This window comes from Balaenoptera ricei, chromosome 7, assembly GCF_028023285.1.
Source record: "Balaenoptera ricei isolate mBalRic1 chromosome 7, mBalRic1.hap2, whole genome shotgun sequence".
Classification (NCBI taxonomy): domain Eukaryota; kingdom Metazoa; phylum Chordata; class Mammalia; order Artiodactyla; family Balaenopteridae; genus Balaenoptera; species Balaenoptera ricei.
In genome coordinates this window covers 18832293-18849774 of record NC_082645.1, presented here as the reverse complement: position 1 = coordinate 18849774, position 17482 = coordinate 18832293, and the positions used below count along the sequence as shown (strand labels likewise).

General features: G+C 45.1%; 1 protein-coding gene across 3 annotated transcripts in view; it reads left to right on the top strand.

Moving 5' to 3' along the window:
- CYFIP1 (cytoplasmic FMR1 interacting protein 1) overlaps positions 1–17482 on the top strand; it is a 94833-nt gene that overhangs the window by 49509 nt on the left and 27842 nt on the right. For all 3 annotated transcript variants that reach the window (XM_059927757.1, XM_059927755.1, XM_059927756.1), the window contains exons 12-21: positions 447–569; positions 1440–1565; positions 8081–8247; positions 9611–9758; positions 10944–11097; positions 12032–12188; positions 13676–13772; positions 15562–15638; positions 15747–15855; positions 16775–16894. In XM_059927757.1, the coding sequence (XP_059783740.1) occupies positions 447–569; positions 1440–1565; positions 8081–8247; positions 9611–9758; positions 10944–11097; positions 12032–12188; positions 13676–13772; positions 15562–15638; positions 15747–15855; positions 16775–16894 (1278 nt within the window). The remainder of the gene's footprint in view (positions 1–446; positions 570–1439; positions 1566–8080; positions 8248–9610; positions 9759–10943; positions 11098–12031; positions 12189–13675; positions 13773–15561; positions 15639–15746; positions 15856–16774; positions 16895–17482) is intronic.

Here is a 17482-nt window from a genome sequence, read left to right as displayed (position 1 = left end):
ATATATAAACTGTTTATGTGGTTCTAAAGTGAGATCTGTCAGAGGAGGTATGTTCAGAGAACTCTGCCTTCCTCTCTACCCTCTGCTTTCCTGGCCTGTAGATAAACTTTCTTAAATCTAAGTTTTCATTATTTGATATAAGCAAATACACACGTGAGCACGTTTCCCTTTATTAGCTAAGTTAGAAGCATACTGTGCTCATGTTTCAGGAAGGACCAGGTCTGCAGACCCCTCCAGCGCAGGCTGTGGCGGCCTTTCTCTGTGTTTTGAGCTACGTGTGCCCATCATGCGGGCTCTGCAGTTGCTCTGCCTTTTGATGCACTAAAGAGTCTTGTGCTCATATCATTTTCTACTTTGTGAGTGTACATTTGGGGTAGGCCCCTAGGTTGGGTTTGATGGGTGGTTTCCTGGACGTTTGTGACTTCTTGATGCTCTGTCTTCTCTAGGTGGTCACAGGCTCAGGCCGCCAGGAGGCTCAGAAGACGGACGCTGAGTACCGGAAGCTCTTCGACCTGGCGTTGCAGGGCTTGCAGCTGCTGTCCCAGTGGAGTGCTCACGTGATGGAAGTGGTGCGCGCTCTCACTTTTATTTGGAAATGCACCCCCTAGTTGGCTAGAAGTGCTTTTCTTCCCAAACTGGACTAAATTATATTTTTTTCTGCATTAACTTTGGTCTTTGGATCGAGAACAAATTGGCTTTTTATCTTTGGCACTAGAAATAAGAGTATATATTAATTTAAATGTTTCTAAGATGGCTCAATGTACATTTCATTTACATATATTACAAATAAAGGGCCTTATCTTTTAAAACATATTGATAGAACTAAATTTGTATTGTTATGATGATTTTTAATTCTCATTTTTTTTAAACAGCACTCTCTGTGTATTTCTAGCCATCAGTTTCTTTTGTTCAGGATTAGTAAAGTGGTTTCTGATGCATAGAAAGATTTGGATACCCATAAGTCATAGAGGATTTTCCCTTTTGTTGTTTACTTTGCTCAGATAAGGATTATTATATTTGGATGGGTACCTGATTGTTTGAAAGGCTGATTCTTTTAGAAATGGCGATGAAACACTTATAGTCTTAGATATTCCACATAAACTATCCAGGCCTTTTTACCTGATGTATTTCTTAAGTTTCTGATGTATTACTTGAACCTGAAGTCACATTGCCAGAATATTTTGCAGTTTCATGGAGATGGACTATGTGTGCACGTGTGTGGTGTCTGTGTGTGTGCGCACGTGTAGTGTGCGTGTGCCCACGTGTGCATGTATAGTATGCGTGTGTGTGCGAGCACACATGCCACTGTGTGACGTTCAGACTCAGTGAACAATAGAAGGCTGACCTTTGGTAGCTTTGGTGATGGTCCTGTGAGTCAGACCAGCAGTGAAGCGTTTCGCATTCAGTGTGGCTGTCTCCCCCCTTTTTGACCACACCAGTATTCATGGAAACTCGTGCACCCAACCGACAAGTACTCCAACAAGGACTGCCCGGACAACGCCGAGGAGTACGAGCGCGCCACCCGCTACAACTACACCAGCGAGGAGAAGTTCGCCCTGGTGGAGGTGCGCTTGGCCTGCTTTCTCTGCCTTCTTTGACCCTGGCCTGAAACTGTCTTCCCTTTACAAAGCAAAGGCAAAAACATGAATGACCTGCTTATTTGATGTCATTGTTATCTGTGTAGGGCGGCCCTTTGCATCTGTCACAGTTGTCAAAACAGAGAGTAAAATAGGTTGTGGGTTCCCGGTCTCTGCGTGGACACTCCCCTGGGGCAGTCAGGGTACGTTCTGAGTGAGAGCCTGGGAGCTGCAGCAGCTTCTTATTGCCACACACAAGAGGAGTGAGCCAGGACCTGGGTGTCTGAGGGAGGAGAGCCCCTTTCACAGCTGTGTGGTCCCCAGCTCTGCACTGTCATTGGGACCCTTTGGATGAATAGTTCTTAATTGCTCTGCCATCCAGTGTTTGGATGTAGATTTTGTAGCTGTACGTTTCCTGCCTTGTTTAAGGAATCTTTGCATACCCCAAGGTCATGAAGATAGTCTCCTACATTGTCTTCTGGATGTCTTATTCTGCTTTCACATTTGGATCTGAAATGTCCCCACCAACCCTCCCAACTGCTCTACTTGCCACCTCTGTTGTGAGTCAGGTGACCATACCTGGGCAGGTGTGTTTCTGCACATGTTCTGATCCATTGGTCAGTTTGTCTATCCTTTCCTAACACCCCTCTATGTTAATTACAATAGTTAATCGTGTGTCTGGTAAAGCAGGTCTTTCTGTCTTCAAGAGTTCCTTAGCTATTCTTGTGCTTTGTATTTTCATAAACATTTTAGAATCATCTTTCCATGTCCCAGTGAAACCTGTTAGAATTTTTTATGAGGATATGAATAAACCTATAGATCATTTTAGGAAGAACTGACAAATTTATAAAATTAAGTCTCTTATGAATCTGGTATGTCCCTCCATTTGTTAAGATTCTCTAAGATCTCTTTTCATCTGTAAAACTTTTGCACGTCTTTTGTTGGCTTTATTTCTAGGTATTTGATATTTGATGGTGTATTTTAATTTTTTTCTAAATGTTTATCACTGATGTTTAAAATCAAAATTATTTTTTGTATTTTCCTTGTATCTACCAACTTGTCTAAACTCACTTATTAATTATAATAAATTACCCATGTATTCTTTTGGATTTTCTACTTATATAATCATATCATCTGGAAATGATGACAGTTTTATTTCTCCCCCTTCTATTTTTTTTTTAAATCACACTGTGTAGGATCCCTACTCATTAAATAGAAGGAGGCTTCAGGCATCTTTGTCTTGTTTCTCATCTCAGAGGGAAAGCTTTCAACATTTCACCGTATGATATATTTGCTGTAGGTTCCTTATAGCCACCCTTCCTCAGATCAGAAAAGTTGCCTTCTATTCCTTGTTTGCTAAGAGATTTTATCATGGATTTTATATTAGTTTTATAAAACACTTTTGCATCCGTTGAGATAGTTTTATGACTTTTTTATTCCATTAATGTGGTAGATTTACACTGATCGGATTTTTTGAATCAGGTTTGATGTTAAGCTAGCCTTGCATTCCTGGTTTAAACTCAACTTGATCATGATATATTATCCTCTTTATATATTGCTGGATATAAGTTGCTAATATTTTGATTTGGATTTTTGCATCAAGTTTCATGAGTAAGAGTGGCTTTTGATAATACTTTTTTCTTTCAGTGTTTCATTTTAGAATACTTTCAGATTTACAGAAAAATTGCAAAGGTAGTACAGTGAATTCCCATATACCCCACACCCATTTTCACTTATTACTAATATCTTACATTAGTATTACATTTTTAATAAGCCAGTATCAATACATTATTATTAGCTAAAGTCCATGCCTTATTCATATTTCCTCACTTTTCTATAACGTTCTTCCTCTGATCTAGGATCCTACATCACATATAGTCATCATGTGTCTTTTGGCTCTTCTAGGTCACGACAGTGTCTCAGACTTTCCTTGTTTGTGATGACCTTGACGGTTTTGAGGAGTGCTAGTCAGGTGTTTTTAGAATGTCCCTCAATTGGAATTTATCTGATGTTTTTTTCTTGATTAGACTGGGGTTGTAGCTTTTGCGAAGGAGGACCACAGAGCTGTTTTCATCACCTCACATCAGAGGTCCATGCTGTCACTGTGGTTCATCAGTGCTGGTGTTGACCTTGGTCACCTGGCTGAGGTTACCCACACCGGCCACCGCCCCCTTTCATAGGGCGCTTTTGGGGAGGAAGTCACTGTGCTTAGCCCACACCTGAGGAGTGGGTAACATTCCTTTTTTATAACCTTCCACCCTAGTTTTTGGATGCTGGCTTCGTAAAATGGCTCACAGCACTTCCTTCTTTTCTGTTGTCTGTAGTGGTTTGTGTAAGATGTTATTTTTTTCCTTAAATGTTTTCTAGCATTTATTGATGAAGCTTTTCCTTTATGGGATGGTTTTTGAAACTTTCAGGGTCTTTGCTATATGTAGGGGTATTCAGATTTTCTGTTTCTTCTTGTATCAGTTTTGGTAAGTTGTATTTTCAAGGGTTTTCTAAGAATCTTTCTCAATTTTCTAATTTTTGACACAGTTTTTTATAGTAAGTTCTCATCTTTTTGGTAACAGCTTTTTCCCCCGCACACCATACAGTTCACCCATTTAAAGTGTAAAATCCAGTGCATCGGGGGTACCTATTCACAGAATTGTGCAATCACAATCAAATTTGGAACATTTTTGTTGCCTCAAAAAGGAACCCATTAGTAGTCACCCCCCACCCCCATTCTCCCCTTTCTTCATCCCGTGGCAGCTACCCGTCTACCGTCTGAGTCTATAGATTTGCTTATTCTGGGCATTTCATACAATACGTGGCTGTGATTGGCTTCTTTCACTTAACATAATATTTTCAAGGTTCACACATGTATCAGTATTTCGTTCTTTTCATTGCCAAATCATATTCCATTGTATGTATATATCACATTTTATTTATCCGTATTAGCTGATGGATACTTGGATTGTTTTAGTTTTTCACTTTTGAGTAATGCTCTTATGAACTTTTGTGTATAGATTTTTGTGTGGACTTGTTTTCATTCCTTCTGGTGATACACCTAGGAGTAGAATTGCTGGGTCATATGGTATCTCTATGTTTAACATTTTGAGAAACTACCAGATGGTTTGCAAAGTGGTAGCACTACTTTACATTCCTACCAGCCTTGCTAGAGGGTCCCACTTTCTCCAACTCCTTGCCAACCCCTGATATCTGTCCTTTGATTCCAGCTATCCTACTAGATATGAAGGAATATCTCATTGTGGTTTTGATTTGCATTTTTATAACAACTAATGCTGTTGAGCATATTTTCTGTGCTTATTGATAGTTTGTATATCTTTGGAGAAATGTCTATGCAGATCCTTTGCCCATTTTTTAATTGAATTAGTTGTCTTTTTATTATTGAGTTCTCTATATATTCTAGATACCAGTTCTTATCAGGCATATGATTTGCAGTATTTTCTCCCATTAACTTTTTACTTTCTTCATGGGGTCTTTGGAAGCATAAAAGTCTTTAATTTTGATAAAGTTCAGTTTTTCAATTTTTCCTTTGGTTACTTGTGCTTTTGGTGTCATAGCATAAGAAATCACTGCCTAACCTAAGTCACAAAGATTTATTCCTCTGTTTTTCCTCATATATTTGAGGTGTGATCAATTTTGAGTTAATTTTTTTATGGTATGAGGTAGGGTGTTCTGTCAGGGGTCCCCAAGACAACCCTCAGGCTAAATTTGCTAGAAGGACTCACAGGACTAAGTAGCTGTTCTATTCAAGGTTATGATTTATTACAGCAAAAGGACACAGGTTAAAATCAGCAAAGGGAAGAGACACCTGGGTGAAGTCCAGGAGAAACCAGGTGCAAATTCCAGTGTCCCCCTCCTATTGGAGCTGCAGGGGATGTGCTTAATTCTCCTGGCAGTGATGGGTGATTACAGATGCAAAGTGTTGCCAACCAGGGAAGCTCACCTGAGCCTTGGTGTCCAGGAATTTTATTGAGGGTCAGTAATGTAGGCACATAGCACATGCACGATTGACCTCAGCTACTCAGACTCCAGATCCAGAGCAAAAACAGCTGTTTGCTATGAATCACATTGTTAGCATAAAGTAGCTGGTGAAACTGCTATTGCAATGGCCCAAAGCCTCAGACACACAGACATTCTTCAGGCTGAGTATTCCAATGGCTCAGAGTCAGTTCCTAGGAGCCAACCAAGGGCCAGACCTTTCCTGGGAACGTGCAGGGTTTGGTCATCCCAGGCCTGCTGAGATGACCCTTTCCTACACTGGAGTCCAGCTTCATTCTTTTGCATGTGGATATTCAGTTGTACCAATACTATTTGTTGAAAAGATAATATTAACCCATTGAATTATTTTCACGCCCTTGTTGAAAATTAATTGACTATAAATGTGAGGGTTTATTTCTGGACTCTTAATTCTATTCCACTGATCTGTATGTTTATCCTATTCCAGTATAGTCTTATAATCTCTTAATATTTGTAAATCGTGTGGTAGTGTCCCCTCTTTATTTGTAATGCTTGTAATTCATGCCTTATGTGTTATTTTTTCTTGATCAGTCTTGCTGAGCATTTGTTTGTTTGTTTATAAAACAGCTTTATCTTAGTTGATCACCCTCTATTATATGCTTGTTTTCTTTTATTTATTTATTTATTTTTAAAAATTTATTTATTTATTTATGGCTGTGTTGGGTCTTCGTTTCTGTGCGAGGGCTTTCTCTAGTTGTGGCAGGCAGGGGCCACTCTTCATCGCGGTGCGCGGGCCTCTCACTGTCGCGGCCTCTCTTATTGCGGGGCACAGGCTCCAGACGCGTGGGCTCAGTAATTGTGGCTCACGGGCCCAGTTGCTCCGCGGCATGCGGGATCTTCCCAGACCAGGGCTCGAACCCATGTCCCCTGCATTGGCAGGCAGATTCTCAACCACTGCACCACCAGGGAAGCCCTATGCTTGTTTTCTGTTTCATTAATTTTTGCTTTTAGATATTCATTTCCCTCTACTTTTGGGGGGGTTATTCTGTTTTATCTTTTTATAAATTAGTGATCAGTATTAGGTTATTATTATCTTTAGGCTTTTTTGTTTTCTAATATATGCATCCAAAGTTCCAAATTTACCTTTCAGTACACCTTTTCCTACATCCCATAAGTTTGAATATATAGTAATTTCATTTTCATTCAGATTGCTGTGAATTTGAATTCAATTCAACTTCAGTTGGAGAATTTGCTTTTTTAAATAGAAAATTTCCCTTTTTTTTCTCATTAGAAAAGCAACCCAGATTCATCATATAAATCCTCAAAGCAAACAGAGAAAACACACATGTGAAATGAGGACAGTATCATGTCTCTGATGCCATCACAAAAATGAACTTTTAGCAGTTCAGTGCATTTTTTTCTGACCTTTTTATGCATATTAATTCACTGTGCCATTATTGCTTAACGCAGGGGTCCCCAACCCCCGGGCCACACAGCAGGAGGGGAGCGGCGGGTGAGCAAAGCTTCATCTGTATTTACAGCTGCTCCCCATCGCTCACATTACCACCTGAGCTCCACCTCCTGTCAGATCAGTGGGGGCATTAGATTCTCACAGGAGCGCGAACCCTCCTGTGAACTGCGCGTGCGAGGGATCTAGGATGCGTGCTCCTTATGAGAATCTAATGCCTGATGATCTGAGGTGGAGCTGAGGCAGTGATGCTAGCGCTGGGGAGCAGCTGCAAATGCAGATCATCATTAACAGAGAGGTTTGACTGCACAGAGACCATCATAAATCAGTTGCTTGCAGACTCATATCAAAAGCCTATCAGTGAGCGGCAAGTGACAATTAAGCTGCATCTTACGGAGTAGACTGGACATAAGCAACACACTTCGGGTGTCACTGTCTCCCATCACCCCCATATGGGACCATCTAGTTGCAGGAAAACAAGCTCAGGGCTCCCACTGATTCTGCATTATGGTGAGTTATATAATTATTTCATTATATAGTACAATGTAATAATAATAGAAGTAAAGTGCACAATAAATGTAATGCACTTGAATCATCCCAAAACCTTCCCCCCCACCACATCCTCAGAAAAATTGTTTTCCACGACACCGGTCCCTGGTGCCAAAAAGGTTGGGGACCGCTGGTTTAACAGATGGGATTTGGGTTACAAGCTTGTAACTTCTTTTTTCCTGTCCAGATAATAACAAATTTGCTTTCCTTAATCTTTTTCTGTTTTGTTGAAGTCTTTCACAGAGAGATGCACCCTAATGCATTCAGAAGTATTTTGAGTCAGTTACCAAATGCCCATGTTGGCTCCAGGCCAAGCAGATCTGTCCCTGCCCTCGAGGCACTCATGGTCTGATGGGGTCAGACCTAGGAACAGGGACAGCTGCAGGTGCAGAGCAGAAACACAGGAGGCCAGGGAGAGGCCCTGTGCTTGGGGGAGGCAGTCTCCTGGCATGTGTCAGGCCCACGGAGCTCAGCTGTGACCCTCCAGCACACTGAAGATCATGTGTCCGTCCCCCTGCAGGTGATCGCCATGATCAAAGGCTTGCAGGTGCTGATGGGCAGGATGGAGAGCGTGTTCAACCATGCCATCCGCCACACTGTCTACGCCGCGCTGCAGGACTTCTCCCAGGTCACCCTCAGGGAGCCGCTCAGGCAGGCCATCAAGAAGAAGAAGAACGTCATCCAGAGGTCAGCCCTGCTGCACACACTGCCTGCACAGTCATCCAAAACTGAAGGATCAGCTTAGGTTTGAACAGCTGTAGAGTTACCTTTTCATAAAGTGCATTCATATTCAACCTCCAGGCACCCTTTTGGTGAACTTCCTCTAAATGTAATGCAGTGGGTCCAATTATTAACCTGAGCAACCCACAATAAATCAACTACAGAGGGTCTAAGCAGTCTGGAGACCCAGGGACAAGGGTGTGCTTATCTGGGGCCTGGGAGTGTCTCAAAATCTGTCTGGCAATTCTGTTCACCAGGCCTGTAGGGACACACAACCCAGAATCTCATCTCCCATTTCTTCAGTATTTTTGCTTCTGTTCCTTTTCGCCTGTCTTACAAATGAGTCAAGAACTATTGTGTTGGCCAAAAAGTTTTTCAGGTTTTCCTGTAAGGTGTTACAGAAAAACCCGAATGAACTTTTTGGCCAACCCAGTACATACATATTGCAGAGTTCCTGTAGCAATCTTGAGCTAGTTTTCTATGAATGTTTAGCCTTTTAGATAAAGTTTTCTTTCAGAGACATTTACCTAAAATGAAGCTCACAGGGGCTCACCCATGTGCTGATTTCATTTTGTTGCTTTATGGTTGATGTAATTGTCAGCTGGTATGGTATGACTTTAGCATTAGTAAGATCTTACGCTGTGAGGTTTCCCAGTTCTTGTTCTCTCTCCTGGAGGGCTTAGTAAAGGTTTTCATATTTTCAGTAGTGCCTCGGTTTTGCTCACGCTTACTGTGATGGAGCCTCACCACGTGGGAAATGTGCAGCGTAGTCTTAGAGTAACTCTGGATTTAGCTAGAACTTTCCCCACGAGGTGATCAGGATGGGCGTGTGGGTGTGGCGTCTGCCCTGAGGGTGGCGCTGTGGAGGACTCCGAATGGTGGAGCCCTGTTGGGAGTGGGGGCATCCTGATGTCCAAGGGAGTTGGGGACATGGGCAAAGTCCCCAGTCTTGTGCTGGTGACTTCATATTCAAGTTAGAAAATGGGATGCCTCGCAGGGAGGTTGAGTTTCAGCTCTGGGTGATGTTTGGGGTCTGTCCTCTTGCTGCCCTGAGTATGTCTCAGGGTTTAGGAAATAAAACATCACGTCTGGGCTAGTTGATGCAAAATGCAACTACATTAGATCTTCTGAGGGTGGTAGTGTCCCCAAGAAAACGATATACTTTTGAAGTTTCACGTTGAACTGGTCCATTACCACGTCTCCCCCCTGCCCCCAGAGGGATTCGTGTGTGTAAGAGTTGGCTGTGTGAGAGGCGAGGCGATGCTGTGACTGTAAAAGTGCCGAGCGTGTCGGCACTGCATCTGCCCTGACAGCTTGACGGGCTGTTTAGTGTCCTGCAGGCCATCAGGAAGACCGTGTGTGACTGGGAGACAGGGCACGAGCCCTTCAACGACCCGGCCCTGCGGGGCGAGAAGGACCCCAAGAGCGGCTTTGACATTAAAGTGCCACGGCGCGCCGTGGGACCCTCTAGCACCCAGGTTCTTGTTCCCCGATCCCCTGTCTCTGCCTGTTCCCCTGAGTGGGCTGACCCTGAGCTGGGGTGTGGTAGGGGGGCTGGGAGTGAAATGACCTCACCGCTGTCTGCTCGGGCAGGTAAAGTACTGCCTGTGTCTTTTTTGCTCCTTTATTCCTCGCCCAAGTGAATCTGGGGTGCAGACACCCTGTGATTCTTGGGTTTGGTTATTTGCATGCAGATCTTTATTTGACTGCATCAACTCCTATCCCAAAAATGTGGGTGAAAGTCTGTGTCTCTGTATTTATGCTGTGTTGCCTGATGGGTGTTTAAATGTATGGTTATAATTTTTATGTTGGCTCTAAAAATGATCATTCCTAAAGATAAAATTTTTGGAAATTTAAAAACATAGCTTCGGCGTGTCTGTGGTCTTCAGCTACCGCTGCGGCACCCTCTTCTGGCACACTCAGCTCCCTCCTGCCCCCAGGCAGCTTTTCTCTGACCTCATACGTGATTTACTATGCCCTTTGGCTTTTCCCCTCCTGTTTTGGGACTTTGTACTTCTTACTCACCATCTCTGTGTTGGGGACTTTTAGAATCGCTTCTGTCCGTCTTTCAGAGAATTACCAGCAGAGCATGTTGCTGGCTCTGTATGAAACCTCTGGGGTACCTGGGAGGAAGTCATTGCTGCCCCGGGAGGGTGCCGTCCGGGGTCTGTCCGTCCCCTGTCTGCCAGCACGCAGGCGCCCTCCTCACTCGTCCGCGTGTCTGTCCCTGCCCTGTGCTGCGTGTGACTAACGCTGTCTCCGCTCTCCCGTCTGTCCGTGTCTAGCTCTACCTGGTGCGCACCATGGCGGAGTCCTTGAGCTCCGCTGAGCTGCTCAGGCAGCTCAAGTCTGTGGGCACGGAAAGGCTCTTGCATGTGGTTAACGCGTTTCTGAGGCAGTCCTACACCTATCCGCCTCTGTTAACCTTCGGTGGTAAGACACTGTTTGTTTTTCTTGTTGGTATTTACGGCCCGAGGTGAACGGTTCTGCTCCAAGTTCTTTGCCCCAAGCAGCAGCGACTTGGCCTCGTGGATGGGCGCCGCCCCTGCGAGGACCCGGCACAGTGTCCACGGGGCAGTCCCTCTCGTGGTTTATCTGCGTTTGTCGTAACTAACGTGGCATGTATATTTTCTCCCCCGCAAATGTTTCCTTGGATAATGCAGCTTTACATGGTGAGAACCATGCTAGAGTCCCTCATTGCAGACAAAAGTGGTTCCAAGAAAACCTTGAGAAGTAGCCTCGAGGGGCCCACCATATTGGACATAGAAAAATTTCATCGCGAGTCATTCTTCTACACCCACTTGATAAATTTCAGTGGTAAGAGCTACTGCTGACCAGTGTCCGGCCCAGCATGTTCTAACACCACTAACACCGTCTAGAATGCTTCCGCCTGCCTGGTCGCCCCTACTGTGGTCCCTTCACGCACCCAGGCAGTGACACAAGCTGCAACCCTCGTGACACTCCCTCACCTGTTGCTCTAAATGCACGGCCGGCTGGGGGTTCCCTCCATGTGGCATGGCCCTTAGAAGGGTGAGGCCTGTGGGCCCTGGGCTGGCCCAGCAACCTGGACGCAAAGTCTTTGTAACCTGAACTGGGTCAGCAACACAGGCCAATGTGACTGTCACCTGGCTCGAGACGCAGGTGGTGATAAATATCAGAAACCACCCACGACTGCGATGTGTGGAAGGTGGCAGGTGACCTGACGTGCACAGCCCGTCCTAGGGTGACCGGGGCACGTGTGGGTGCCCTTTGTCATCGTGGAGCCGCCCACGTTTATTTCTGTGCTGCAGCCGTTATTCAGGGTGGGAGGCTGCAAGTGCTGCAGGCTTAGAGTAATAGCAAGGCTTTTGTTTTTCTCTTCGTAAAAGGATGGAAACGTTTTTTTTTCAATCTGTCTATTTTGCATTAGATAGACCTGCACCAAGTGTGCGTGTAATGCTGTGTCTATCCCATATAAAATAAATCCCACCAGAAGGCGCGCAGTGTTGACCAGCTCCTGTTGGTGGTAGCGGTGTCCATGCTGGGCCCATGGGGCTGCACGCTGACTCTGCTCTGTTTGTGAGGGAGAATCAGCACGTCCAGGTGGCTTTGCCTGTGGCCACACTGTGTGCAAGGCACACATGACCCCTCCCTGCTCATGTGCACTCCCCGCAGCTCGGGGCTGAGAGCCTGGCACGCGCCCCCTCGCATTGTCCTGTGCAGTCTTTTCTGCTTGTGGAATATTAATGTGGTGTTATTTGAATTCCTTAAGAGACGCTCCAGCAGTGCTGTGACCTTTCGCAGTTGTGGTTCCGAGAGTTCTTCTTGGAGCTGACTATGGGCAGGAGGATCCAGTTCCCCATTGAGATGTCCATGCCCTGGATCCTGACAGACCACATCCTGGAGACCAAGGAAGCGTCGATGATGGAGTGAGTGTCCTGGAGGCCTGTCCCAGCCTCCTGTCTGTGTGATTGAGGCCCTTGGTGGCATTTGGGAGCTGGGAGGTGGGGGAGTGGTGACTGTTCTCAGCACTTCATTTGAGGTCGTAATTCTTTTTTTTTAAATTTATTTATTTTTGGCTACGTTGGGTCTCCGTCACTGTGCGCGGGCTTTTCTCTAGTTGTGATGAGCGGGGTCTACTCTTCGTTGCAGTGCGGTGGCTTCTCTTGTTGCGGAGCACAGGCTCTAGGCGTGTGGGCTTCAGTAGTTGTGGCGTGTGGGCTCAGTAGTTGTGGCTTGCGGGCTCAGCAGTTGTGGCTCATGGGCTCAGAAGTTGTGGCTCGTGGGCTCTAGAGAACAGGCTCAGTAGTTGCGGCACACGGGCTTAGTTGCTCTGCGGCATGTGGGATCTTCCCGGACCAGGGATTGAACCCGTGTCCCCTGCATTGGCAGGCGGATTCTTAACCACTGCACCACCAGGGAAGTCCCTGAAGTTGTAATTCTTGGGGTGAGACTTCAGATATCAGTACAAGGAACAGGTGTCTTGGCTTCAGACTGAAATCCAGAGCTGAGGCAGTAGAGCTAATTAAGTCCACTGTGTCCAGGTGCTGTGAGGTCCAGGAACTTGGCAAGGGGGGAGGTGGTGTGGCATGGCCTCCGACTCAGATGGATTTGGGAGAGGAAATGTTCATTGAACATCTTTGTTTAGAGTTTGCAGCTCAGGGTCAGGGCAGGGGGTCAGAGATTTTGAAAATATGAAGTCCATGGAGGGAAAGTAATAGCAAACAGGGTGTCATGTAGAGAGCAGATTGGGGCCCTGCCTAGCGGGTCCTCCCCCCACCGTCCTTGCCTGTGCACGTCAGGAGGGCGGCCTTCCCTCACTCTGCAGCAGCCGTGGTGTCTGTTCCGGAGCGTTAGAGGCCTTGATGAGCGTGTGTGCACCTCTAGGGCCACATTGGGCCCGCTGCTTACGCGCCTCAAGCCCTCAGAGGGACCTTACTTCTGGAGACCATTGGCTACCACCGTTTGTCCGGGAGAGAGGGGTTTTGGCCACACCAGGCGTGCTCATGGTCAGCTCTGGGGCCCGGGACCTTTGTATGTTTTTCTTTTTAAGTCGGACAGTTTGTTCTTAAAAATAAGAAAATGACTCATTCTTGTGTTTATTAAAAATACTGCAGAGTGGGGTAAAAATCTTTGAAACGCGATAATTGAGAAGATGAAGTTGCAGGAGGCCCTCGTGGACCCGCCAGGCGCCCTGGGCGTAGCTGAGCCAGGCATGTCCTGCCGAGGGTCTGGCCCGCTTGCTGGGGCCTCTGTTAGGGCCCTCACAGAAACCGAGTTTGGCATTTGAAGTAAGAGATTGTTTTTCCTCATGAGAGAGGAAGACAGTGAGGGTTACATTTCCCGTGGAGGGCAGGGTGTGAGAGCCGAGAAACCCCGTGTGGGCAGCTGGCCTGACCTCTCTCCCATTCTGCAGGTACGTCCTCTACTCGCTGGACCTGTACAACGATAGCGCCCACTATGCCCTCACCAGGTTCAACAAGCAGTTTCTCTATGACGAAATCGAGGCAGAGGTGAGGGCCCAGGCACTTTTAATAGACTTTTAAAAATTTCCTTTTTCCTCTTGAGTGTTAGAGGGAACAACCTTTCTTTTTAATACAAGGAGGTTCAAACAATGGAATGAACTTTGAAATAAACATTTTGGGGTGAACCCTTCTATCTGCACTTTTTTCTGTGCATCCACACAGGGTGATTGGGGTCTTAAAACATCAGGTGTTGGGGGACATCCTTTTCACGTGACTGCATGTCGTGAACACTGCATGTCTTGCCTGTTTCTTTCATGAACACAGTCTAGAGCAGGGGCATTGTACAGAAGAGATGCACTGAACCAACCTCTATTTAATTTCTTTAGTTTTAGCTTTTTATTTTTAATTATAAATAATGCTTTGATGAACTTCCTTGCACGTATCTTTTTAGTTGTATTGGATTATTCTTGAGGACAAATTCCTACAAGTAGAATTATTAAGTCTGTGTACATGCAGCTAAGGAGATAAATCTTATTTTCTAGCTCAAGATGTAAGAGAATTTAACCTCAGCAGATTACATTATACATCTGGGTCTCCTTCCCCACATCCTCACAAAAACCACAGGAAGTGCTTCTTTGGGGAGATGTCGTGGGCTCCCGGGTGAGGCAGGGTGGGCTGGGGACAGAGACCCGTGGGTCCTGGGGCAGCTCCACTCTGAGCACAGGGTGTCCTCATCACAGTTCCGGGGGGTATGTGCTAGCCCCATTTGCAAGTGAGGATACAGTTTTGAGGGTGAAGTCACAGACTGTGTCCACCCTGCAACTCTGACCGACGTTGGGAGCCCAGAGGAGGCCGCGGGCAGCGGCTCTTAGGACATAGAGCCTGGAGTCAGGAGCTGCCCCCAGATGCAGTGCACGATAGCCCCTGGGAGCACGTGAAGAACGGAGACTTTCTTATATTCCATTTGTATTTAAGAGAATTGGAGCATTTTTCTCCATCAGTAAGCAAGGTTCTGACATAATTTTCAGTGATGGTGTGGTGGTCACTCCTGGTCCCACTGAAATGGATTTAATCTGCTATTGTTGGACAGTAAAGATGTTTCTGTTTTCTCATAAGAGCCTTTTTTAGTTGCCTTAACAAAGGGTTGGGGTTTTGGGGTTTTGTTTTGTTTTTTAATTCAATCCCCAGAACTTATTTATTTTATAACTGGAAGTTTGTACCTTTTGACCACCTTCACCCATTTCTCCCATGCTCCACCTCTGCAACCACCAATCTGTTCTTTGTATTTATGGGTTTGTTTTTTTAATTTTTTTTAGATTCCACATATAAGTGAGATCATGCAATATTTGTCTTATTTCACTTAGCATAGCACCCTCAAGGTCCATCTATGTTGTCAAAAATGGCAGGGTTTCCTTCTCTTTTATGGCTGAGTAATACTCCATTTGTGTGTGTGTGTGTGTGTGTACATACCTTCTTTATCTATTTATCCATCAGTGGACACTTAGGTTGTTTCCATGTCTTGGCTGTTGTGCTGCAGTGAACCCTGGGGTACAGATATCATTTTGAGTTAGTGTTTCCATTTAAATACCTGGAAGTGGAATTGCTGGATCAAAAAAAAAAAATTTTTTTTTTAAGTTCTGTTATTTGATCTTGGTTTAGGGAAGCTTTTTTGGGGGGGAGGGGTGCCGTACCACACAGCTTGGGGGATCTTAGTTCCCCGATCAGGGATTGAACCCGGGCCCTTGGCAATGAAAGTGCAGAGTCCTTACCACTGGACCACCAGGGAATTCCCTAGGGAAGCAAAATTTAATGCACACTTTCCTTTCCTTTCCTTTAGGTGAATCTCTGCTTTGACCAATTTGTTTATAAGCTGGCCGACCAGATATTTGCATATTATAAGGTTATGGCGGGAAGGTGAGTATATGTTTGTAATTTGGGTACAAAATCTTGGGCAACTTGATTTGACATTTCCATTAAAATTCACAGCACGTGAGAAATTGTCCTCTCTTCCTTCCACGCTAGTTTGCTTCTTGATAAACGGTTACGATCAGAATGCAAGAATCAGGGTGCAACAATCCATCTCCCGCCATCTAATCGCTATGAGACGCTGCTCAAGCAGAGGCACGTGCAGGTGAGCCAGGCCTTTCCTGGGCACAGTGAGGCATGGAGCCGGCAGCAGAAATAGTGGGGTTTTCTTAGAGCTCCTCAGGTTTTAATGGATGTCAGTATGTATGTGGCTGTGGGACCATCCATGTAAAGAGCTGAGGTTTTAAAGATAAGCAGATTCTCTTGGGTAACCTGACACACAAGGGAAGGCTGCCCTGTGCAGCTCCCAGGAGGCCTGGCCCAAGCACAGCTCCTTTCCAGGAGCCCAAAAGCCAGAGCTTCAAAGAAAGAAGCTGTGGACTCTAGTCAGCTCAGAGTGGTGGGGAGGAGCTTTTTCTTGGCCAGCACAAAGAGTAATAATACAGTGCTTGTTTTTTTTGTTTCTTTAAAAATAACATATATACATCACCAAAAGGAAAATACAGAAAACTGTAGGGGAATCTCATGTAATTCCATCTACAAACAACCACCATTCACATTTTGGGACATTTTCACCAGGGTTTTACCTGTATTTTTATGTTATTGAAATGATACTGAGGTACGCACATGTCGTTAGGACTCTGCAGTGGAGACGGAGTAGTTTTTTCTTACTCATCCTTGTGACACGGTGAGGGTAAGGCACACGCAGGCCGCTCTGTGCTGGGAGGTGGCCCTGACCCCGTTACAAGGGGTATGCTAAGTGCTAGACCCAGACTCTCCAGGATCTCTGGGGAGGCTTGGGGTTTCTGTCTGTGATGTAAGTGTAAGTACACTATAAAAGTCCTTTTACAGCTTTGACTTGCAGAATTTCAGCTCTAGGAAAGTAAGGTATTTGATCATACTGTCATCTAAATTTTGTACATTATTTGTCTGTCTTATCTTTTGGAATCAGTTTCCTGGGATGGATACATATTCTGTTGCTTATTTGTTTTTTGTTGTTCATGCTTTCCACTCTCTGTGCCCAGCTCCTGGGCAGGTCCATAGACCTCAATCGTCTGATTACTCAGCGCGTCTCCACCGCCATGTACAAATCCCTGGAACTGGCAATTGGGCGATTTGAGAGTGAAGACCTGACATCAATAGTTGTAAGTGCTCTCCCTTTTCTCAGGCTCAGCAGATTTGGGGGATTGGAGCTACTTCTACTTTTGTCATTATTGATAAATTGACCTGATGGTAGGTTCATTTTTTGCATAGAACTCAAAAGGTGTGCACTCACTGAGCTGGGCCTGCCTGGGCATCTGCTCTTCATATTCACAATTCTAAATTGACTTCAAAGAACAAATAGTTACACCTCACTATGGCAAAAGATATGGCAAAAGAATGAAAGGAGGAACGTTTTAAAAATTAAAAAGAAATGAAGACAGAAAGGATTTGAGAGAAAATCATGGAGATGATGGACAGTGAAGATTCAACATACATATCATAGAGGCCCCTGAAGGCAAAAACCAAAGCAATGAGATGGAACAGGCATTAAAAATGCTACTTCAAGAAAACTTTGATGGAATAAAAAACAGTATAAATACATATTAGAAGCAAATATCGCGTACATGGGAAGACGGACCTAAAGTGGCCAACACCAAGGAACACTGTCGTTAACATTGTAGTATTGGACTTTCAAGGAAAAGGAAAAACCCTCTGGGTATCTGAGCAGAGTGATCAGGGAAAGAAAATCC